The 24,361-nt window shown below is 42.0% G+C and overlaps 1 protein-coding gene across 1 annotated transcript in view; it reads left to right on the top strand.

Moving 5' to 3' along the window:
* The window catches only part of TSNARE1 (t-SNARE domain containing 1), a gene marked incomplete at its 5' end in the record, with an annotated part of 427,114 nt that overhangs the window by 194,456 nt on the left and 208,297 nt on the right, over positions 1-24,361 (top strand). The window contains one exon of the mRNA XM_082499260.1: positions 23,837-23,909. Within this exon, the coding sequence (XP_082355386.1) occupies positions 23,837-23,909 (73 nt within the window). The remainder of the gene's footprint in view (positions 1-23,836; positions 23,910-24,361) is intronic.

Genomic DNA, 24,361 nt, shown 5'->3' with positions numbered 1-24,361 from the left:
TCAGGAGTGACAACATCACAGACCTTTACAATCTGAAAAAAGAATTAAAACAACTGTTTTACGGTTTCTTTTTCATTCCCACTGAGCTATTGACTCGTTTAAAGAATTGCAAGGGATAACTGAGCTGTGATTTTCCTTACAAGGACCAGGCTATCACAGCCTTGCATGTTTTTTGTTGTTTTGTTCTGTTTTAGCCATTTTACCATGATGTGTGGGGTTCTATTACTCTATTCATCATTCTAACAGCCAAGACTTTTTGTAAAGCTCAGTTATTTGTAATCGGCAATCTGCAACAGGGGTTGTTCTTAAATAGAGATTAGATGTTCTTGTTAGCAAGTCAGCTGCAGGTCATTAGGGCTTCTTGTCACGGAGGACAAGGTACTTCTTCCCTAGTTTCCAGGATGCAGATGTCCCCGCCTGATTTTTAGGTCTCAAATTAATCTATGAGAAGACACTTTCAGGACATAGTTCGTCCAGTCTGAATTTAGACACCCATTCTACCATGAGCTGACCTGTGATCAGTGTTTATTTACTAGAAGTGCTGTTCATCTCACAAGCTCAGACATACATCCACAATCACTTATACCTATAGTTTTCTTCTTGACCAGGCTGTTTTGACAAAATACTATTTTTGTGGATTTTTTTTTTTTTCTTTTTCTTTCAATGGCAGTGTTGTGTGCCTCCTTCTGTCATCCCTATCTCTTAGATCAGCTTCTCAGCTTCTCACTTTGGGTATAAGTTGAGAAGCTTTTGTCACCTGAAGCTTTTGTAAATTCATCTTGGATCTTTAGGTATTTGTTTTTCAGAGACCAATATTAACCTTTTCATTTTCTGCTTACTCTTAAGAGTGTGGCATAGTATTTTAATAACAGCATTTGATTTACCCCATCATTTTGGTCATGATGGGTCTTTTGTAGTTAGAGAGAAGAGGCATAATATTGTCTTGGTAATCATGGACTGATGACCACATGACTAAAGGCATTAACAAGCTGTCAGTCTGTGATAATGAAATTAAAGGAAAGCAATGTCCTGATTTTGATGCTTACTTTTAATTGAACAAATGAAAAGCTTTCCATTTAGGCATGCCAGGGTTATCTAAGTAATATTCTGGCAAGTTGCCCTTTCACCACCGTGACAGTACGTTCCAGCAGTAAAATGGGAAAAAAATCAATTCTATTGAAAAAGAAAAAACAGTAATTGAATATAATGTTGATTGCAGATCAGAAGAAGAAATTTATTTTAAAAATTTAGGAGAGCTAAGTGAAAATAGGGGCAACAGAATGGCTGGCCCACCTCAGGATGAAATTCACATCTTGTTCGTTGTTGGAGCATGATGCAACTCATACTTTAATATGACCTTGCAAACTAGCAACAGTACCTCGAATCAGGCTAACATTTCTAGAGTCAACAAAACATATTTCCCTACTGTGGCTTTGCTGTCTAAAATGCTTGTGACCTAAAGGATTTGCGGAGTACACTTCTGCAAATAAAAGATCAATCTGTCCACTTGAACATCTGAAGAATGTATGTATATGTAAGGTCGCTTCCAACCCCTACCATTCTGTGATTCTGTCATATCCAAAATCTGGGAGATATGCAGGAGTATATAAGTTCCAAGTGGAGTGTCAAGGATGGAAACATATACAAAATTGGCACCCCTGGTCCTGCCCTCACACCTGATTTTGGCCGAACCGCTGTGAAACAGTGTCTGCAAGCCAGTCTGTATGAATAATGTTCACAGACTGAGTTTTTATAATCTTCTGAGTCTTAACAAGGCTCCCAGTAGTGATGCTGTCTTGCTACTCACAAGTCTCTTTGAGCAAATGGTGAGTTACCATTAAGGCACGAGCAAAGCTCAGTCGAGGACAACAACAAAAAATATATGACCCCAGTGAAGGGTTTAACCCTGTGGCTTCTCTCGTGCTACAGCTTTTGGTGGCTGCTTGGAAGACTTCAAAACGTTACTGCTGTAGCGGTGAATAATCTCTTTGTGGCCACTGGAAAACAAGCTTGTGTCTGGACATTTCTGTTTTGGGGGAGAGAAGTAGCGTGGGAGGAAGCTTTCTGAGATTAATTGAAGTGTGGCTGTCAGCTTCAATAGGATGGGGTTTGTGTTCCCTTTCTTTTAGTGAGAACAAGTCATTCAGTTCATCTTCCCTCATGTTGGTGGTGTTTTTTTCTTGGGTGGAAATAAGTGTTGTGGCAAGAAGGGAACTGTCTCAAGACGGGCTAATACGCGTGTATAATACCTTGGGTAAAATTCCTGTTCTCCTGTGGCTTGAGCCGGATTGTACCCTATTCTGGTTTGATTTAGGTAATTCTGGACGGCGGGAGGATCACGGCAAGCAAGAATGCAAAGTACCTTCCCTGGGAGATGAACAATCCAATTTCTGCACAGCAAGGGAGCAGGGAAATTTAAACCCAGTAGCATTAATGGAGAATTTATCAGGAGAAAGCAAAAAGTCTAATAGCCAACTGAAATGCAGCTACACTTTCCTGAAGTTTAACTTTTCCCCAGTAATGCAACTTCGCATTATGGGATTATAATGGCAAAAGGGAGAGGAAATCGTCATCGTTCATTGCGCTCATCTAACTCCCCTTTCTTCCCACAGCCCCACAGACCTCGGAAAGAAAGGAAAAAGGGGGTGAGGGGCAAAAAAAAAAAAAAAAAAAAAAAAAGGAAAAGAAGAAAATTAAGATTGGAATGAAGCCTTGAAATTGGCAGCTGTCAGCAGCCCTCAGGACAAGTGATAAAATGCTACATTAAAGTAGCTACAGTGTGAAATGCCATTGACGAAATAACGAGGATGGGAAATCACTTTATAAATGTGCTTACCAGGATAAACAGATGTGACTGAGGGCAACTCCATTCTGTCACTAAACACTTGAAAGGGCAAAATTTATGGCAATCTATTTTCTGTTAAAAAATAAAAAATAATAAAAATACAACGAAAAGATACAAAACTAAACCCAAAGAGGCTTCAGACAGAGGTGAGGGTTCAGTGCACATGTAAGGGCGGGAATCAGGGCAGAAACACTCTCCTGTAATAAACCATTTTGAGAGTCCAATAAATCGAAATGTGGCAGTGTGTAATGATGCCGAGAAAGGGGATCTCGCTCCTGATGCTGCACGCTTTGCAAAGGCAAAGGCCACTCTACGGGCATGTCTTGGCATCTTTCAGAGGCAAAAATATGCAAAGCGATAGAAGTTTGACTTTCTGCTGAGCTGAGGGTGGCTGGACAGTGGTGGTTCATGGAGACAGCCCAAAATGCAAAGGATCCTTTAGGCTCTGGTGAAGAGCTGAAAGACTGTAATGCCAATGGGGGTGTGCACCCGCTAATCAAAGGTTTCTGAGTGCTTTCATGGCCTCTGGCACTTGGGGAGGATGAGTTGCAATGGACGAGGTGTCTCCACCACCTTCTCATCACCACGTCACAGGGGAGACCTGGCATGGGTGCAAGTGAGAAAAGCTCAGCCAGATTCAGGTGGGGAATGTGTCAGGGTTGGAGGACAAAAGCAGTGAAGCAGAGCACATCGCTGGTGTTTTCAGAGGTCGGCTCAGGAGCCAAAAGGGGGAGAAGCACATCTTTGGTGTGTGACAGCAAAGACAATTTGTTCATTGATGTTCAATGAGAGCCAAGGACTTATCCAACCTCCTTGTGGAAAGCAATGACGAACCAGCATGCCTTGAGGAAGGCATGGGTTGGGTCTTACAGGAAAAGGGTGCCTGTAAGAGATTTTATCAGATAAATGGGTCTGCTGTCAGTATCTATAACTATCCAGGCAATGACAAACAAATGCAATTTATGGTTTTTGGTTTTGCTTAAGGAAACTAAAGCTTTGTTCTGTTTTGTTCTAAATTTCTTCCTCATGTAAGCAACTGAGGAAATGCTGCAGTTGTGTTTGACTGTTAGTATACCCCACCAGTCCTACTGACAGATGACCAGTGGTCAGTAAGGACTGGACAGAGAGCTCAATCCATCAGTTTATGCCAAGTCATGATCAAGCAGTGAGAACTTATGGGCTGTTACCAGCCAAAAACATTTCACAGAATGGCAGGGGTTGGAAGGGATGTCTGGAGATCATCTGGTCCAACCCCCCTGCCAAAGCAGGTTCCTCTAGAGCAGGTAGGACAGGAACGTGTTCACGCAGGTTTTGAATATCTCCAGAGGAGACCCCACAACCTCTCTGGGCAGCCTGTGCCAGTGCTCTGGCACTCGCAAAGTAAAGAAGATTTTCCTCATGTTGAGATGGAATTTCCCATGTTTCAGCTTGTGCCCATTGCCCCTTGTCCTGTCGCTGGGTGCTGAAAAGAGTTTGGCCCCATCCTCTTGCCACCCACCCTTTAGATATTGATATGCATTGCTGAGATCCCCTCTTAGCCTTCTCTTCTCCAGGCTAAACAGCCCCGCGGCTCTCACCATTTCCTCATGAGAGAGGTGCTCCAGTCCCTTGAGCGTCTTCATAGCCCTCTGCTGGACTCTCTCTAGGAATTCCCTGTCCTTCTTGAACTGGGGAGCCCAGAACTGGATACAGTACTCCAGATGCGGCTTCATCAGGACAGAGTAGAGGGGGAGGATGACCTCCCTCAACAATCCGATGGCTCTGTTTTCTCTCTCCTTCAGAAGCGTTTGAACTCTTTCAGTGGCTCTTCATTGTTGTTCTGCAAGGCCTGATATAAGTATGTCGATATTACTTAGTATTAATAAAATGTCATACATATGTATTTATATCATACCCTGTGACACATCATAATATGTGGTATGATAGGTATAGTGTTTAAAGTCCTCTCTGCTGGAAAATTATTCATTTTGCCAATCTACCTTGAATGAAAAAAAAAAAAAAATTAAAAAACCTAAAGTCTTAACAGTAGCTTTTTCAAGGTACCATCCATCTGAAAGCCAGCCCCAGTCCCTCCGCTTCTCTTCCCACACCCCTAGATCCATCCAGCTTTCCCAGTGCTTCACTTATGAGCCAGAGGCACCTGTGTGTTGCCGGGAACGAGCTGAGCCATCCCTCATTCAACTCTAGATCCTCACCTGCCTCGTTTGCAAATCAAAATAAGTTTAAAACAGTCCATTGAAAGGTGATCTGGATTCAGGGAACACAAGCTGAGCATGATTGAATATAAACACTTAAAATATTTCTAATAAACTGGCTAGATTAATCCAGATCCTTCTAAATTAGCATTTCCTTGGGGGGCCAATGCAGGTGGGAAGGAAGGCAGGATAACTTACTTCTCTGCTGAGTGACTTAGTGGTTTTATAAGCACAGGAGAATCTGCCCTGTCACTGCAGACATGCTTGATGGTTTCTAAATGCAGCCTTTGGGACAGGGGTTGGTCGCGGTTTGTTTTTACGCACAGCTGATAGATGGCACACTGTTGTAAGGATTCCCTGCCTGCAGACGCTATTGTTCCATGCTAAAGAGGTGAGACGCTGCTGTCTGATTGTTATCCGTTGCTGTTTAATGACAGAAAATGTCTTTGTTGCTATTGATAAGTTGGTTAAAGCTTATTGAGTTTTGCCTTTTATTTTCGTGGACAGGGATGTTCAGCAGAGCAGAGATTTGCTGAATTTGTCTTAACGCGTATGAGCTGAGGGAGAGGCGCGTGCTTTAATCGGTTTAGTGACTGGAGCTGATAGGAAGTTTGTGGCTGCTGTCTGAAATAGTCTGCCTCTCTCTGACTTCGAGGGCTTGTATTGATTATGTGAATATTAGACAAGCGTAGTTAAGAGCAATCTTTAAACATCATCAAATCCATCTCTCAGCTATCAGACAGGATCAGCTACCCAAATCCTTAACTTCTTCTATGAATGTCTTCTGTTGCAGTTTAAGCCCATGAATTTCTGTCCTATGGATGTTGGATATGGACAACAGCTTATTCCCTTCCTATTTACACCAGTTTTATTTATTTAAAAAGCATTCGCGTGTGTGTGTCCCCACCACCACCCTATTCTACATTGGAAAACACACTGCTGTGGTTCAGGGCGTGTTTCTGACAGCTTTGATCATCCTCATGGCTTTTTTTGTGAACTTTCTCCGGGTGGGCCACCTGAGATGTATTGCTCAAAATTAGACACAATACTTTATGTCACGAATGCCAGTTTTGCTCCCAGCAGCCCTTGTCGCCTTTATTTTTGATTTTGGGGTAGAGTTTTTTTTTGGTTGGTTGGTTGGTTTGTTTTGAGAACTTCTGCCAGGAAAGTTGTTTCCTATTCATTATGTCTAACTGTAGAAGTTTGTATTTTCATTATTTGACTACATCCTTTTCTCTTGTAGTGTTTCCCCAATTTAACAAGATTACTTTAAAATCTAATTGTATAATCTGACAGGCTCAAAATATTTCCGAACTTCACTGCACCTCCATATTCAGTAACGTTCCTTTCTACTCCATCACTCAAACCACTACTGAAAAATATTGGTTAGTCCTGGATCCAGGACAAACCCATGAATAATTCATGGAATCATAGAAAAGTTTGGGTGGGAAGGGACCTTCAAAGGTCATCTATTCCAAACCCCACACACCGTAGGCAGGGACATCTTCAAAGACCTGTTCAACCTGTCCTTAAACACTTCCAATGATGGGGTATCCACAACTTCTCTGGACAACCTGGTCCAGTGTCTCACCGCCCTGATTGTAAAAAACCTCTTCCTTATGTCCAATCTAAATCTATCCTCTTTATATATTGAAAGGCTACAATAAGGTCTTCCCAAAGCCTTCTCTTCTCCAGGCTGAACAATCCAAACTCTCTCAGCCTTCCTTCATAGCAGAGGTGCTCCAGCCCTCTGATCATCTTCACGGCCCTCCTCTGGAGCCATTCCAACAGGCCCATGTCCTTCTTCTGTTGGGGGCTCCAGAGCTGGAAGCACTGCTCCAAGTGGGGTCTCACCAGAGCAGAGCAGAGGGGCAGAATCACCTCCCTTGCCCTGCTGGCCATGCTTCTTTTTATGTAGCCCAGGATATGATTGGTTTTCTGGGCTGCAAGCACACATTACCAGCTCATGTTGAATTATTCATCCACCAGTATCCCCAAGTCGTCCTCTGCAGGGCTGCTCTCTCCCCCAGTCTGTACTCATGCTGGGGATTGCCTCAAACCAGGTGTGGGACTTTGCACTTGGCTTTGTTGAACTTCAACCTCCTGAAGTTCAACCTTATGAAGGTCAACCTCATGAACTCCTCGCAGTGCATCTTTCCAGTCTAGTACCTAAGAGAATCATTAATGCAGAATTAGCTTAAATATGCCATCCAAGCCAATTTTACAATTCTTTCATCTGGACAGTGTTTGCTCTACTTGTGTATCTGTCATCTGCTGCTTCTCCCCTTCCTCAGGTGTGTTGCCCTACCCCAGAAAGATACTAGGTGGTTTTGACAATTACATATTTATTGCTGCTCATTCTCTTGCTGAGTTTTATTCAACTGCAAATCATACATTTGATTATTTGTCCCATCATCTGTATCATTGGGGGTTACATGGGGCTGACATTAGGCTGGCTGGTCTCTAACTCATAGGATTTTGCTCTGTTCAGATTGTACACTCTCTTTTCTGGTCTTCTGAATATTCACCCGATTCCCCAAAAATATTCATAGTGAACAGATCTAAGGTTGTTTCACCTATTTCTCTAAAAACTTCCCGTTAGTATTAATGAGTCCCAGACAGTTTGAAAATATGTAACCCTTAATCTAAACTCCTCAAACCCACTGTTGGCTCTCCATTGACTGTGAAGGGAGCCCAGGACAATTTGCTGAGCAGTAAATGTAGGTATAGGAGACATCAACATGTAATCCACCAGCTCTGCTCTATGAATAGTAGCTATTTTCTTTAGACTGAAATGACCTAGACTTTTTTCTGTGAGAGCATATCCCCCATCTGCCAATGACACATAAGCAAAACTGACAAAGTAAAATGAGTGATTAATTGTTTGAATGATAGCCACTTTGGTCAGAGAGTGAGCTGCTTGTTATTCGTAACTGTCATTTTAATTACGGGTTAGTATTGGAATTCAGAGTGCTGATCCAAGATGAACATAAGATTTCTGGATTTGGGATGTCAGACACCATCTAATATCGTACTGGTAACCTGCATACATAAGAATAAGCTCCAATGGGCAGCTCCATCATAGGCAACAAACAGGAGGATCTAGAAGCCATTGTGCAGCTGGAAAACTATGATATGGTTGCAGTCATGGAAACCTGGTGGGATGACTTGCAGAACTGGAGTGCTGCAACGGATGGTGTCATGCTTTGGGCTTGGCTGGGTACTAAAATGAATGACATGTGCTCATGAAGCCACTTTCCATAATTTATCAGCAGTCCTGACTAACCAGGGAGGTCACAGTTGACTGGAAGTTGGCAAATGTGGCACTCATCTACAAGAACGGCTGGAAGAAGGATCCAGGGAACTACAGGCCTGTCAGTCTGACCTCAGTATCAAGGAAGGTTATGGAACAGATCATCTTGAGTGTCATTACGCAGCATGTACAGGACAGCCAGGTGATCGGGCCCAGTCAGCACGGGTTCATGAAAGGCAGGTCCTGTTTTACTAACCTGGTCTCCTCCTGTGACAAGGTGACCCACTTAATGGGTGAGGGAAAGGCTGTGGATATTGTCTATGTAGACTTTAGTAAAACTTTTAATATTGCTTCCCACACTATCCTCCTGGAGAAACTGGCTGTTCATGGCTTGGATGGGTGTACTCTTCACTGGGTAAAAAACTGGCTGGATGGCCGTGCCCAGAGAGTGGTGGTGAATGGAGTGAAATCCAGTTGGTGTCCAGTCATAAGTGGTGTCCCCCAGGGCTCGGTGCTGGGGCCGGTTCCGTTTAATATCTTTATCAACAACCTGGACGAGGAGATTGAGTGCATCCTCAGTAAGTTTGCAGACAACACCAAGTTGGGCGGGAGCATTGATCTGCCGGAGGGTATTTTCCCCTAAATCTTCAGCAGGCTAATGAGTGTTATCCCTGTAATGCCACCAAAGGGGCTAAAGCCACCAGCTTTTAAACGTGCCTTCTCTTTGTCAAGGCACTGGGGCATTAGAAATGTTATGATATCCCGCATTAGAAAATGCAATGTGAACCATCCTTATAGTGCCCATAGTCACAACGTAGATCCAAACGTTGTCATATAAGCCTTGAATAATTCACAGTGTCACAGTATCACAGTATGCTAGGGATTGGAAGGGACCTCAAAAGATCATCTAGTCCAATCCCCCTGTCGGAGCAGGGACACCTAGATGAGGTTGCACAGGAAGGCGTCCAGGCGAGTTTTGAATGTCTCCAGAGAAGGAGACTCCACAACCTCCCTGGGCAGCCTGTTCCAGTGCTCTGTCACCCTCACTGAGAAGAAGTTTCTTCTCAAATTTAAGTGGAACCTCTTGTGTTCCAGCTTGAATCCATTACCCCTTGTCCTATTATTGGTTGCTACTGAGAAGAGCCTGGCTCCATCCTCATGACATTCCCCCTTTATATATTTATAAACGCTAATAATAATAATAATAATAATTCAACAGAAATGGTCTCTGTGGGACTTCACCGTACCAGGGAAAAGCCCTCCTTGCTACCTTCTGGGAACTTTTTGATGAAGCAAAGTGGACAACTTATCATTGTCTGACTTACCTGTGTCATTGCCCAAGACTATAGGACATCAGGATTCACGTTGTCTAAAGCAATGTGTGTATAACAGGTGTTTTTTTCTTTTACACTACAAATGAGAAGTATCATTCAAAGGTCTGTAAACATTGTTCCCTTTGTCTAGAAAATACAATGCATATGTATTCTCTAAATTTAAAGTGCCATTTTTGGGAGCTATTTTAATGCTGAAAAAAGAAAAAAAAAAAGAGTTTTAATTTTTTTTTTTTTTTCCTGGAATGATTAATTTTCTGGGGAGTGGCCATGCTGTGAAGGTCCACAGTCTTGTCTGTGCAGCTTCACACAGCTCCTAGCTGTGCCCAGCTTAAGACTCATAATTCAGACTTTGCACACAATTGAGATCGCATGTTTTCTTTCTCCAAGGCTAGCAGTGCCACTCTGCACCAGTCACCAGCAGTTCTCTAATCCTTGAAGGCTCTTCTTGCCTTTGGTTTCTTTGTAGGTGAGATACTTGCTTTTACTTGCATCCATTGATAGTCTGCAGGTCACAGTTCTGCAAAATGGGACAGGTTGTTACACTGAGGTTCTTGAGATCTTGGTTGTGATCTAGGTTACAAGAGATAATTGATCAAGATATGGACGGGTAACGATGTGATTGGAGTGGATATTTTCCTCTCCACTTTGAGAAGGAGACAACGTCATGAGACCTTCAAGCAAAAAAAGACCCAAGTTAATGTTAAATAATAACTCAAGCTGTTTTGGAAGGGAAATGCATTGGGCCCCTATTTCTGTGTTTGGACACCCTCATGGGAATTATTTTTTTTTTCCATATATTTATTTGGAATTTCTTGTGTTCCAGCTTGTGTCCGTGGCTGCTTATCCTTCCATTGTACACCACTGAGAGGAGACTGGCTCCATCCGTGCCCTCCTGTTAGGTGTTATACACAGCAGTAAGGTCTCCCCTGAGCCTTCTTTTCTCCAGACTGAACAAACCCAGCTTGTCTCAGCTTTTCCCATCCTTTTGAAATATGTCATGTCCTCCAGACCCCTGAATATGATAATGGTTCTCTGGCTGACTCAATCCAGTAAAGTCAATGTCTTTGTTGTGCTGGGAAATCCCAAACTGGACAGTACACCAGATGTGGTCTCACAAATGCCAAATAAAGGGGAGGGTTCACCTTGCTGGACCAGTTGGCTACATTCTAATGCATCCCAGGAGGCTGTTAGCCTTCTTTACCACAGTGCTGGCTCGTGTGCAACTGGTTGGCCACCAGGACCCCCAGGTCCTTCTCTGCTAAACTCCTTTCTAGCCTGTCAGTCCCCAACATGTACGTGGGGTGATTTCTCCCCTTGTGCAGGACTTGCTATTTGCCTTTGTTGAACCTCATGAGATTCCTGTCTGCCCATTTCTCCAGACTCTCCAGGTCTCTCTGAAAAGCTTATTTAAGGAAGATCAATAAAGATGTTCAGGAACTTGTTGAGATACAGAAAGTAAATGATATCTGGGGCAGCGCAGGGCATTACGACTACTAAAGCATACCTTAATCAGAAACTGTGGAATCGATTGTATGTCATTTTAGATCAGCACAGGATCCTAATCCAACTTGTGATATCCAGCCCAGTACAGTAATCATAGAATCATAGAATGGTTTAGGTTGGAAAGGACCTTGAAGATCATTGAGTTCCAACCCCCCTGCCATAGACAGAGACACCTCCCACCAGACCAGGTTGCCCAAGGCCACGTCCAGCCTGACCTTGAACACCTCCAGGGATGGGGCTTCACCAACCTCTCTGGGAGACCTGTTCCAGTGCCTCACCACCCTCAAAGTGAAAAACTTCTTCCTAATGTTTAATCTGAACCTGTTCATGTGTGCAAACACAGCTATGTTGTCTGTGGGTTTGGGTGACCAAACTGCATTTTCTGAACCACATTTTTCACTCTGGGGAAAAAGGACTGGGAGGACTCTTTCTCCCTTTGCAGCGGTACCTACAATGTCTCTGACTCATCCCCCTTCAGTTTAAATACCAAAGATGTGGACTACTTTCTGAAGGTGCCTCTTGTACTTATTGAGAAAGACTAGAGAAACTTTTCTTTTGAATGACTCTGAGATCATGGGACCTAAGGGTTTGCACCTTTCTAATCTCCTTACAGATACACACACCAAAATCTTGCCATGAGAATCTCAAAGCCTATTGCAAAAGTTGAGCCAGAACAACTTTTCTAGACCATGCAGACTGCCACCCACCCAAGAATTGCTTCTACCTCTGAGATATAGGAAGACCAAGACTCAGTGTGAGACGATGCTGTAGTTTTAACCAGAAATGGGAAATTTGCAACTGGAAAGTAAATACAGACAGTTGGAAAGTAAAGCAAACTCTCATACAGTCTTTAGTGTCTGCCTTAGACATTGGCGCCTTTTATCTGATAGGAAGGTGTGTAAGAAATGGGAGCTTTTTGGCCTGCTTTTTCTATTAGAAATTTGGAGGTGATCCAGAAGGAAAGGAATGAGGAAGAAGTATTAAGTAGAATTTATGAAGAGAGATTACGGGAATTTACCAACTGTAGGCTCAGAAAGTGCAGCAGTGATTAGTTGAGCCGTGATGACTACGTAGAAATACTTGATGTGTAATAGCATTGAAAAAAGCATAGAATAATTTAAAATATTAAGGTTGAAGGTAGTAACAAATTACCAGGTAGTAACTAAGGACAGATAAGTATAAATTAAACATTAAGAAAATATCCTTGAACAACGAGATTAATCATTTTGGATATAATGGGTACTTTTAAAGAAGAAGCTTTCCGATGCAGAGAATGGAGACTAAAACCACAAGAGGGTTGTTCTGGACAGTCAGCTCCAGCATGTCTGTTTTTTACAGGAGGTGAGAGCCATCAAGCCTTCCTTTTTTTCTTTTTATTTTTTTTATAATCCTTTTAGCTGTAGTTGTAATTAATTGTCCCTCAGACACCTTTACTCAGCATTTGTGCCTTTTAGGTACCCTGTATTACTGGCTGAAAATATCACAGAACTGGTAGGGGTTGGAAGGGACCTCTGGAGACCATCTAGTCCAACCCCCCTGCCAAAGCAGGGTCACCTACAGCAGGTTGGACAGGAACACATCCAGGCAGGTTTTGAATACCTCCAGGGAAGGAGACTCCACAACCTCTCTGGGCAAGAGATAATATATGAGATAAGCATCAACAGCATAGTCTGCAATCCACAGAGCCAAAATCTGGAATAGTCTACAAAGAATATACCATTTGTTTTTGAATCACATAGCAGAATATAGGGCAGAGCCATTGTTGGTTTGTTTTGGTTTCGGTTTTTTTTTTTTTTTTTTTAACATATATGGATAATGTATCCTTTCTTTGCCCAGTTTGTACCATTGAGGAGTGTGTGTGCCTTGGGTAGACCTAGGTCATGTGGTGACTCATGGAGATGGTACTACCTGCAGCCCTTGGAGACCTGGACAGCCATACCCCATCTTTTGGCTGTGCTCCTTCAGTCTCCTGAAGACAGGGGACAAGAGCTTCTGACTTTCAGTGACCTCTTTAAGAGATTACAACTTCCTCTCTGCACCAAAACTATGGAGTCCACTTGTAATGAGGACTTATCTCCAGACTCTGTACAGAGTGCAGTATTTTCAGCTGTTTGTAAACTGAGAATTGACTACATAGCACAGAATTGTGAAAAGATGCTCTGCACTGCCAGTTTTCTCCTCTTCCTTGTCCCTTTGTCTTTCCCCTTTCAGTTAAAGTTAGATTATTATTTTTTTTTAATTTCTCAAGAATAAATAGTTCAGCTAAATGAATCACTCAGTTGATAGCTGCGAATCAGATTCTGCAATCGGTATTTTATTTAAGTAAAATAATTGAGTGGCAATTGATAATACATGACAGCTTAAGATTGCTCTAATTGCTTGGTTTCCCAGAACACTCCTAAAAAGAAAATGAATTCCTCCATTGTATTTTTTCTGGTTAAATGACCCTCCTGGAAATAAATCCAGAGTGAAGAATTAATAGTGCGGCAAACAAAGTGTAGAAAGTGTTGAAGTTTTTGTCATAATCTTTGCACAGTTTCTATTTTTGAAGATAACATACCGCTTGCAATAAACTACCTTTCCTGGGGCTGGTATCAGTCAGTGTGATAGATTACACCTACTTCCCTCACTACGCGTATTAGTTTATACGTTGCAGCCTGGGGCAGAAAGCAGGAGATGCTAAAGGAAAAGTCAGTGTGTAAGATACTGAGTTTGGGGTTTGCTTATGGATTTCCATATCTTTGGTGACTTAGTACTCAGGAGACCTTCTTCTTCTGAAGAGCTACAAAAAAGTGTAGCTGTAAATATTAAATGCACTTTATTTTCTTTTTTTTTTCTTTTTTTTTTTTTTTTTTTTTAAGACTAAGCATCCCCAACGATCATTCCTATTGTATATATATATAACAAAAATTAAAAAGTTTTTCATAGGTTACCATAAGAACCCATATATCTCACTTTTTGCAGTTTGTTGCTGGAGAGACCTCATGGCTCATTGGAGTGGTTTGGAAGGTGATACAAAATAAATCTGTAACACAGACTAATAGTTCCTGGCAGACAGGTACCCGCACCATGAACCACTCCATGGCAATTGCATCCAATCGGTGTGTTTGTTGACTTGCAGAAAGAACTGAGGGACCTGTTCCTCATAAAAGCCTTTTCTCAGACAAGGCTATAGATAATTGTGTGTGGACGTTTCTTCTCTGGTTGGTGTGGCTTTTGTTTTTACATTTTGTGTGATATTTCATTTTCGCTCAGGGTGTCAGGCCAGCAAATTTCACAAATCCTGAGCTGCAGCCTGTATCTGATTTCTAATGGATGTTCTCCACTGGGAGAACCTTTCTTCTTCACTGAACATTTTTATTTCTAGACTATGAAGGCCACAATGCCAGGCATTTCATTACCTCTATTTGTATTTATTCTTTTTGGGTCTTTCAAGCATTTATTGCTGTGCCATGTGGTTACCCCATAAACATAAATGAACTAACCTTGGAGTGGACTCCTTAATTCAACTCCAGGAAGCTGGGACAGGCGAGTTGGCCAAAAATCCCACAAAAGCCTTTTTAGCATAGCAGAAAACAGAAGCAGTATTTCTTGCATGTGAGTCTCCTTCATATACAACCCAAGGGATTGTTGGAAGCACAGAGATATTGATCTTTCCTTAGTGGTAGAGCTAGTGGTAGATTTTTCTTAGAGCTAGAAACTTGGTTGTAGGAGACCAAAAGGTTGGATTTGAAGTGTGGGTGCAGGCACTTTCTTCTGTAACGTTGCCAAAATAAATACATAACTTAAGAAGTATAAAGAATAAGTATTAGGTGTGACCAGCCTAATGCATTTTTCGTGTTGTTGCTTCCAAATATTCATTAAAACATCCCAGAGACTTACAGCAGCCGTGTTAACAAAGCGCGGTAACATTGGACACCGGGTAAAGGGAAATTGTGGCATGGCCCCTTTTGGAGAGCCAAGCTGAAGTTCCCCCTCGCACCTGGGAGAGTAATGAAATCACTGCCCTCTTCATTTACTCAGTTTGTGGATCTCCCTTCAGCTCTTCCTCTTTGTGGGCCACTCGGTATCAGGGTCTTTGTGAGTGTCCAGGGGACGAGGAGAGCGGTGGGGGCGAAGGAAGGGCGGTGCACTGCGGAGTATGGAAGTTCACGTGCGCTCCTCCATCATAGATGATTTTAGAAATGTTTCTCCGTTGGCTCTGCACCTTAACTTTGTTGCATAATTCCATTGTTCCCCATACAAGTGTTGCCTCTCTGTTTTCTGATGAGACCCATTTTTGCCCTTTCTCTGCCTGGAGAAGAGGAGGCTGAGGGGAGACCTTATCACCCTCTACAACTACCTGAAAGGAGGTTGTAGAGAGGTGGGGGCTGACCTCTTCTCCCTGGTGACAAGTGATAGGATGAGAAGAAATGGGTTCAGGTTATGTCAGACGAGGTTTAGAATGGATATTAGGAAAAATGTTTTCACTGAAAGGGTTATCAAACATTGGAACAGGCTGCCCAGGGAGGGGGTGGATTCGCCATCCCTGGAGGTGTTTAAAAAGGGGTAGATGTGGTACTTGGGGACATGGTTTAGAAGTGGTTTTGTCGGGGTAGGTTAATGGTTGGACTTGATGATCTTAAAGGTCCCTTCCACCCTCAGCAGTTCTATGATTCTATGATTCTATGATATTGAACTACCTCACCATTAACTCGAGGGCAAAATGGAAGCAGTGTGGCTTTTCCTTGTCAAAGCTAAGCGAGGCAAACCAATTTTTATTTTATTTTTCATGTGCTTGCCTGTTATCAGAACATATCAGTGTTCATGCTTATCTTGCACCGGAGTGTTTAGCCAGGGAAGAAAAAAAAAAAGATCTCTTTTGTGCTGCTGTAGACAGAAATAGGCTGTGTTGGTATCTCTGCAATCTGCTGAGCCTCAAATGCTCATTTAACACCTGGTGTGTTCTGGGGGCAAATTAGAGCTTAAAATTATTAATGTGTCTATATATTACTATATATATAACATGACCATAATGTGTTACTATTTATACAGGTTCGTGTGTTTGTGGTACACAAGAATACATGTGTATATGTGATGGTGTAAATACTCACCTGTAGGTGCATATGTGAAGTCGCATACCTTTACAAACTGCTGAATTTAAATGAAATTTTGGATGTAAATTAATTTGAAGCTCAAAACTGAGGTTAGTAACAAGAACTTTTTGAATGATCTTTGATGCTTTATTGTACGGCTAATTTTCCCAAATATAAAGTGAGGTTATCTACTTAAAATCAGAGCTATTGATGACCTCCTCCATTAACACGTCTCCTCTTTCCAGATCTAAAGCATTTTAAAAGGGCAAAGAATCTCTTCCTATCATTTGTATTATTGTATTTCCCTGAGACTATTGTCCAGTTCTGACCTTCAGCACAGACTTTGAATTGATAAAGTTCCCGTGAAAGAAATATCTGAACACGGAGGGATACAGAGTACATGGGAGACAGTGGTCACGATGCAGGTTTGCAGGGAAGCTGATGCAGATGTAGGGTCGTGAAGCTTCAGAAAAAGGGCGTAGTGCAAAAAGTGACTAAAAGAGATTAACACATCTCACGGTAATGTGCCGTTGCCTCCCTCCCCATGTGTCTCATACATTTTAGATACTATCAGTGATAATCAAGCCTATCATTAACATAGGCTGTGAAGATGTGTCTTCAAATGCGGTTCGATGGTTAAGAGGAGAGTTTTCCAAGGGAACCACCCATCATACCCGCTTCTGCTCAGATTGCTGCTGGTGGGAAGACACACACTGTGGGTGGTAAAGAAGGTGAGTTGGAGGTCTTATCTCCAATTCATTCAAGTAGATCACTAAAATAAATAGTAACCACTTGTGAGATGTCCATTAGAGTGGACAAGGGCAATTCCGGGCAGACCTTATAGCCCCTTCCAGTACCTGAAGGGGCTACAGGAAAGCTGCAGAGGGACTCTTGATCAGGGAGTGTATGATAGGATGGGGGGTAATGTTTTTAAACTGGAAGAGGGTAGATTTAGATTAGATATTAGGAAGAAATTCTTTACTGTGAGGGTGGTGAGACACTGGCCCAGGTTTCCTGGAGAAGCTGTGGAGGCCCCATCCCTGGAGGTGTTCAAGGCCAGGTTGGATGGGGCTTTGAGCAACCTGGTCTGGTGGGAGGTTTCCCTGTCCATGGCAGGGGAGTTGGAACTAGATGATCTTTAAGGACCCTTCCAATCCAAACCATTCTATGATTCTACGATAAGTGAACTGCAGTAAAAATATTTCCACCTTTTCCACTCTTGTCTGTCCTGCAGTAAAAGTTGTTCCTGCCTCTTCTTCAAATATGCAAAGCAATTTGGTCTTCCCACCCACCAGCCGTGCCCCCTTCACTACACAGAAATTCACTCCGATATTTGCACCTAAATGGCATCGTAGGTTGAACATGTCATTGGGTTGTTCCTCACTTTGGGCACGATGAATAATATTACTTGCTGGCTGGTTCCAGGATGTCTTTTCATTCATCCCTGTTGAGGTGCCCTCTGCAATGGCCTCACCTCTGCCTGATGAGCTCGAGGCATCTCACTTTCTACTGCCTCTTCATTTGGCTTTTGGTGGACAGGCACACTGTTCATGTTGCGTTTCTTGAGCCTGCTGTCCCCAGGTAGATGCTGGATTAGCATCCTGAAGCTCGGCACAACTAGTTTAATTATGCAGTGCAGTGCTATGCTTCCTGAGATGACACCGACCACTAAGATAGCGAAATAGAGAGGAACCACGCACAACTGAGCAAGAGGGAGAGAGAAACTCCCCGCACTGGCTGTTGTGCAGTCCCAGAGGAGATCTAACTCAGTCTGTAATTGCTGTTCTGGATAGCTTCTGCCCTCAAAACAATTTTCTGCTGGTCTGTTGTTGCTTAGGCTGAATCAGTTTGATTTATAAAATGTCATTTTTTTCGGCCCAGCCACAGACAAGAGAAAAATATTTGTTGAAAGGCTGTTGCAGCAAGATTTAGTTTTTGCCCATCTAGCATCAGAGAAGCTTGCACACTTTTTATACCATTTTTTCCCTTTCTCTTCCTTCCCCTATCTTGCAGAAGAGAACGGGGATAGGCAAACGCCATACTTTGATTATCTTTCTGTGTGCTCTGGATCTGTGGCTCACACATGCTGGGCCACAAGGTAGGAGATGTGCCAAGGGTGTTGCAGATGGGACAATACACAAGGAGCATCTCAGCATCTCTTTGGTAAAACGCGACAGATACTACAAAGGGTTTATTTTTCCTTTTTTTTTTTTTTGTTGCTTTGTTTTGTTTTGTTTTGTTTTTTCCGAAAGATAACAAGCACTAGGGGGTTGTTTTCCTTTATTTTGTTTTGGAGTGCTTCCATATACAGAAATACACACATGGACATTATATTACATCTTTCAGAATCGCCTTCAGGGTAGTTTTTATAGCTTTCCTGGCTGCTTATTGCAGAGTGGATGGTGGGGCAGAATGAGGCCTCACTTGTAGAATTCAGCATCTCCTGAACATCCAGTCAACAATTAATCTAGCAGTTAATTTGTAGTCCTTCAAAAAAAATGGATGTATGGTTTGTGAGTACACACAAAACCACACGTGCTAAATAGGACAGACCACTGATATTTCTGATCCCATTTTATATACAAACCTCGGGCAAATGTTCTTAGGAATAAGTGTGACTCTTCCCTTGAGGACCTGAGCTGACATTGATAAAGGATGCTGGGCTTGGGCTAAATGTGCGAGAGAAATTATTGACAGCACATGCTTGTTCTGTGTCCTTTTGAAGAGAGCATGTTTCCCCCCTCTGGCTTATTTAATGCTGTTCTCATGGCTGGAATACAGAAGCATCCTTAGAATATCATTAAGGTGAGGGCTATGTTAGAAATTTTCAGTGTGGATAAATATTCACCCCCACTAAGCATGACAGTGGAAGAGACAAGAGGTTTACTTATCTGCTGTCTTGGGGAATACCTCAGTAGTGTCCATCCCATGGGGATGTGGGCAGTTGGGATTTATGATTAGGTTGTTCCCATCTTGGTAATAATGTCCGGGTTTTACAATCCCAACTTGCTCCCAGATTAATTTAAAAAATGTTGAAAATGTGCTCTTGTTAAAGTAAAAAATGGGAAATGTTAATTTCTAGTTTATCTGCAAACTTGCATTTCCAACAGTTTCTGTGCCAGAGGTGGAATTTCAGATTATTTTTTTTTTCCAAAATCTCAGTATTTTGCAGTGGCATTATTCACTTACCATGTCAGGTTAAGTCACTCAAAGAGTCCTGCCATTTTAACCTAGTAGTTTCTGTTAAGAAGTTTCCAAACTAACTTTCCTTAGTGAGAGTTAATCCTCCATACCCTTAGGGTCCCAAACTCTTTCATTTCTTCAGTTTTCTCATCTATGTGACATCTTTATTGGCACTTCTCTGCTTTTTTTTTGTCATCTTTAGTTACTCCCATCTTTTTTTGCCCTCTCTGATTTTGACCATGACTAGTCTTGATCTTTTTTGTTCCAGCATGGATGATGTTAAATCCTGTATATTATCTGTATGATAGATTTCTCCTTTGGGAAAAAAAAAAAAAAAAAAAAAAAAAAAAAAGAGGATTTAAATGAAACAATTTAAATGTTTCCCTCTTGCTGCCTAGGGAGTGAATTGTTGCTGGACAAGAAAGGCTGGTGTTGATTAAAACCAAAGAAAGCCCAGCCTAGTTCGCTGGCAGGGAGACAGCACCTTTGGAACGGTAGCTAGCTGTTGTGCTCCTGGTTTCTGTGGAGTCGAAGGGATTTATGAGGAGCTGTATTTCATTGTGAATTCCGCATGGTATGCGCAAACGTGGGAAACCAAAGGCAATCTGATTTTGCTAACAAACTCTGATGCCCGGCAAGTTCAGAGGTGCTTCGTGACAGTGCTAACCTGGCAAGAAGGAACAGGAACATAGCTCCTAGGTACATTCCATTATGGAAGGTCTTTATTTGTGACTATTTTTCTTTTTTCTGTCTTTACTTTTGTTTTGCTTACACATATCAGGGACTTTGGAACTTCACATGGCCAGGTTAAATTATTCAACAGATTCCTTGCTTCAGGTCAGATTGCTTTGTGCTCTGTGCTTTACAACTCACCCTTGTTTATTTTTCCTTAAATACAGTAGTTGCATTTTTTTCCTTCCAAACAGCTCAGTGGCTGCCTTTAACTAATGCGTCTTTGCTGAACAATAATTTTAAGTGTTGTTACTATGTTATGAAAATGATCTATACTCTGCAGCAGCAGACGGCTGTTTCGTCCCAAGTACCCGGATATAAGTGGCCAATCTGAAACAGCACTGTTCAGATACAGCATTGAATTTCCTTTCTCATTCTTCCCTCCTCGTCATAATGCCCGGGGATCAGCAGGCAGACAGCCCAACTCCTCTGCAGTTAAATTAGCTGAGGATGGCCCTATGAGGAGTCAATATATCATCTGATCTTTTCTAGACCCATTTTCCCACTTCTTTTATTCCAATGGAAATATTTAGAATCGTAGAATGGAATCGTCTAGGTTGGAAGGGACCTTTGAGATCATCGAGTCCAACCATCAACCTAACACTGCCAAAACCACCACTAAACCATGTCCCTCAGCACCACATCTACATGTCTTTTAAATACCTCCAGGGATGGCGACTCCACCACCTCCCTGGGCAGCCTGTTCCAATGCTTGACAACCCTTTCGGTGAAGAAAGTTTTCTTAATATCCATCCTAAACCTCTCCTGGCACAAGTTGAGGCCATCTCCTCTTGTCCTATTGCCTGTTGCTTGGGAGAAGAGAAGGGGAAGGGAAGGACCATGTATAATTCATTATATTGCAATAACTTCTATCTAACTGAAGGTACATGCAAAAACAAGTTTGTGAATTTTAAGCCACATTCACTTAAAAGGAAACAGAACAAAACAAAACAGACTGACTGAAGGGTAGAAAGAATCTTGTTTATGTTGCAAGTAACAGAAACCAAAGACTGATGTCATAGCAATTTAGCCAGGAGAGACTAAATTGTGAGCATTCTGGGCTTCTTTGGTATTATTATTTTTTTGTTTAATTTTTCCCTAATCATCTTTTACTAAGCAGTTAAATGAGAGCAGAACAACACATTAAAGTTAATTCTCAATTCTTCACATTTTGCTAAACTTTAATTTTCTCCTTTTAAAGATTTTTACACACACACACACAAAAAAAAGAAACAACCAAAACTTCACCCCAAAAAATCACAACTAATTTCTCCTCATTTCCTGGCAATGATTTACTACCACAGTGCTCAAGAGCAATCTCAAGTTACTTAAATGTCATTGCTTTTACAAAATATCCTGCACTATTTACAAGTTATGAATAATACCATACATAATTAAAGCTTCATTATGCCTGACAAGTGAATGAATGAAGTGCATTTTGTGATACATTACCCAGTCTTTGGTTGGGGTTTTTATTTTTTTTTTGTTTTATTATGATTTTTCACAGCTTTTTAATCCTTTTTGTTTCTCCTACATCTTCAGTTATTCGACAGTTTGGTATATTCTAGAATTCACACTAGGACTCCCAGGCTTCATTGAAAATTAATGTGATTCTATTGCATTAAATGATTAAATGTTATGCCACTTATATTCTCATAACAAACTTCAGTAGATGGGCGTGGATTCATTTTGCTCCATTTTCTAAATTTGCCAATAGGGAAGATCAGGTCTTTAAAATTGGAGTGGAAGCAGTTGGACCTGTTGGCATGATGGACTAGAGTTGCAACGGGACCCAAGCAGATAAATGAATTACTGTGCAATTAGTCTCAGGAGAAGCAGATTCTTGAGAATCTGCTGTGCCACCATGCAGCAAGACCTGGACAGTCTGGAGAGTTGGACATAGAGGAACCTAATGAATTTCAACAAGGGCAAGTGTAGGGTCGTGCACCTGGGGAGGAATAACCCCATGCAGCAGTACAGGTTGGGGGCTGATCTGCTGGAAAGCAGCTCTACAGAGAGAGACCTGTGAGTCCTGGTGGACAATAGGATGACCATGAGCCAGCAATGTGCCCTGGTGGCCAAGAAGGTCAATGTTATCCTGGGGTGCATCAAGAACAGCATGGCGAGCAAGTGGAGGGAGGTCATCCTCCCCCTCTACTCTGCCCTGGTGAGGCCACATCTGGATTATTGTGTCCAGTTCAGGGCTCCCGGTTCAAGATGGACAGGGAACTTCTGGAGACAGTCCAGCAGAGGACTACAAAGATGATTAGGGAACTGGAGCATCTGTTTTATGAGGAAAGGCTGAAAGACCTGGATCTGTTTAGCCTGGAGAAGAGAAGTCTGAGAGGGGATCTCATCAATGCTTATCAATATCTAACAGGCGGGTGTGAAGAGGTTGGGGCCAGACTCTTTTCAGTGGTGCCCAGTGACAGGACAAGGGGCAATGTGCAGAAACTGGAACATGGGAAATTCCATCTAAACATGACGAAAAATTTCTTTCCTTTGTGGGTGGCAGAGCACTGGCACAGGCTGCCCAGAGAGGTGGTGGAGTCTCCTTCTCTGGAGATACTCAAAACCCACCTGGACGCGTTCCTGTCCAACCTGCTGTAGGTGATCCTGCTCGGGCAAGGTCCAGAGGTCCCTTCCAACCCTGACCATTCTGTGATTCTGTGAAATGTTTTCAGTGCTTCAGAGAGCACCCAGTGCTGGGTTCCCCTGTACAAATGTACATGGACGTACTGTTGGCCAGATAGTCTGTGCAGCTTCTGACTGTTGAGATAGACAAAACCAGGTGGGCATGGCCCTGAACAACCTGCTTTAATTGACTGCTCTGAGCAAGGGTGTTGGACTCAGAGGTTCCTACCAACCTCAATGTTTCTGTGACTCTGAGATTTGTACGGCTTAACAAAATGCGTCCTGTTTGAGTGTCTTTTGTTCTTCTCTGCTAATGTTGCCTCACTGGTAGTGTATTAGCAGTATGTGTATTAACATGCTATTATTGCTAGATTAATTCTTTCTATAAGAGCCAGTGTCCTATGAAGTCAACATATGCTCACATTTGCTCTTGTATATGGTAACTGTTCAGAAATGAGGGAAACAAGCTCACTGGCAATTTGCTAAGAAAATTTCAGTGCTGAATCTAGTTACTTTCTTTTTTTTTATTATTTTTTTACACTTGAAAATATATAAATGAATCCATTTATCAGACAGGTCTTTCCTTATTGCCTTACCAATGAGATTTCAAATTCAGTGTGCTTGTGATCATATCTCCATCAGTTTACGAACAGTATTTTATCAGATGGATGCTATGCTGAAAGATGACCTCTTTCTATGTAAGAATCCACAATCTAGGATAAATGGTCTGCATCAAAAATAACATTTTTAGAATGAAAACGTTTTGCATCTGTTTTTATTTTTTTTTTTTTTCTCTCTTAGTCCTCCATAATTCTGAAAAGCAACCGTATAACCTGGTCATTGTACTTGTTTCTTACAGAAAGCTTGAGTCCACTGGCTGACTTAGATCCAGCAAACCATGGCTTTTTTTAAGGGGATTTTTGATTTACTGTGGGAGCATTATGACTTGTTATTTTGATTTCACACAGATGAGATTTTCTGGGTTTGTTTTTATTTCTTTGCAAAGCTTGACTGTGGAACGTCCCTTTTATGCTTGGATATTACCCATTCATCCTTAATGTTAGACTCTCTGTTTTTTTCAGAGTGACATGTTGGATGTGAACCAGATCATTAAAGACCTGGCCTCCATGGTGCATGAGCAAGGAGACACAATAGGTAGGTATCACTGTTAAAGTATGAGCTTCGTTACCCTCCTGCCCCATTCCAATGATGTTGCGTGTTCCCTTATGAGCAGCTGTTTGTTGATGCTTTGAATATTTTTTTCCTGTCTTCTGGGCATTTTCTACATCCAATGATGTTTTGATCTAACAAGCTGCCCTGTGCAATGGGGTTCTTCCATTAAGGATAATGAGCTGATCTATTTGGCATAAAATAAAATTCTCAGTGAGATTAATCCGTTCCCTTCTGACTGCAAAAAGGAAGCTGGAGAATATATAACATTAACTGGAAAGAGATCCAATTCTTCCCTTCTACCTGGAACTCTAATTAGAAAAAAATAGTGGCAGCAATTATTGTTATGATTATTGATGGTCGTGGAGAAAGTTAAGCAGTTTGCTTCTCCTAAATGGAATTTTCTTTCCACATTGCAGGGTGTGTCTGATTAAATT

This window comes from Vanellus vanellus (assembly GCF_965231255.1).
Source record: "Vanellus vanellus genome assembly, chromosome: 2".
Lineage (NCBI taxonomy): Eukaryota > Metazoa > Chordata > Aves > Charadriiformes > Charadriidae > Vanellus > Vanellus vanellus.
Note: the sequence above shows the minus strand (reverse complement) of the source record. Positions and strands in the feature narration are given on the sequence as shown.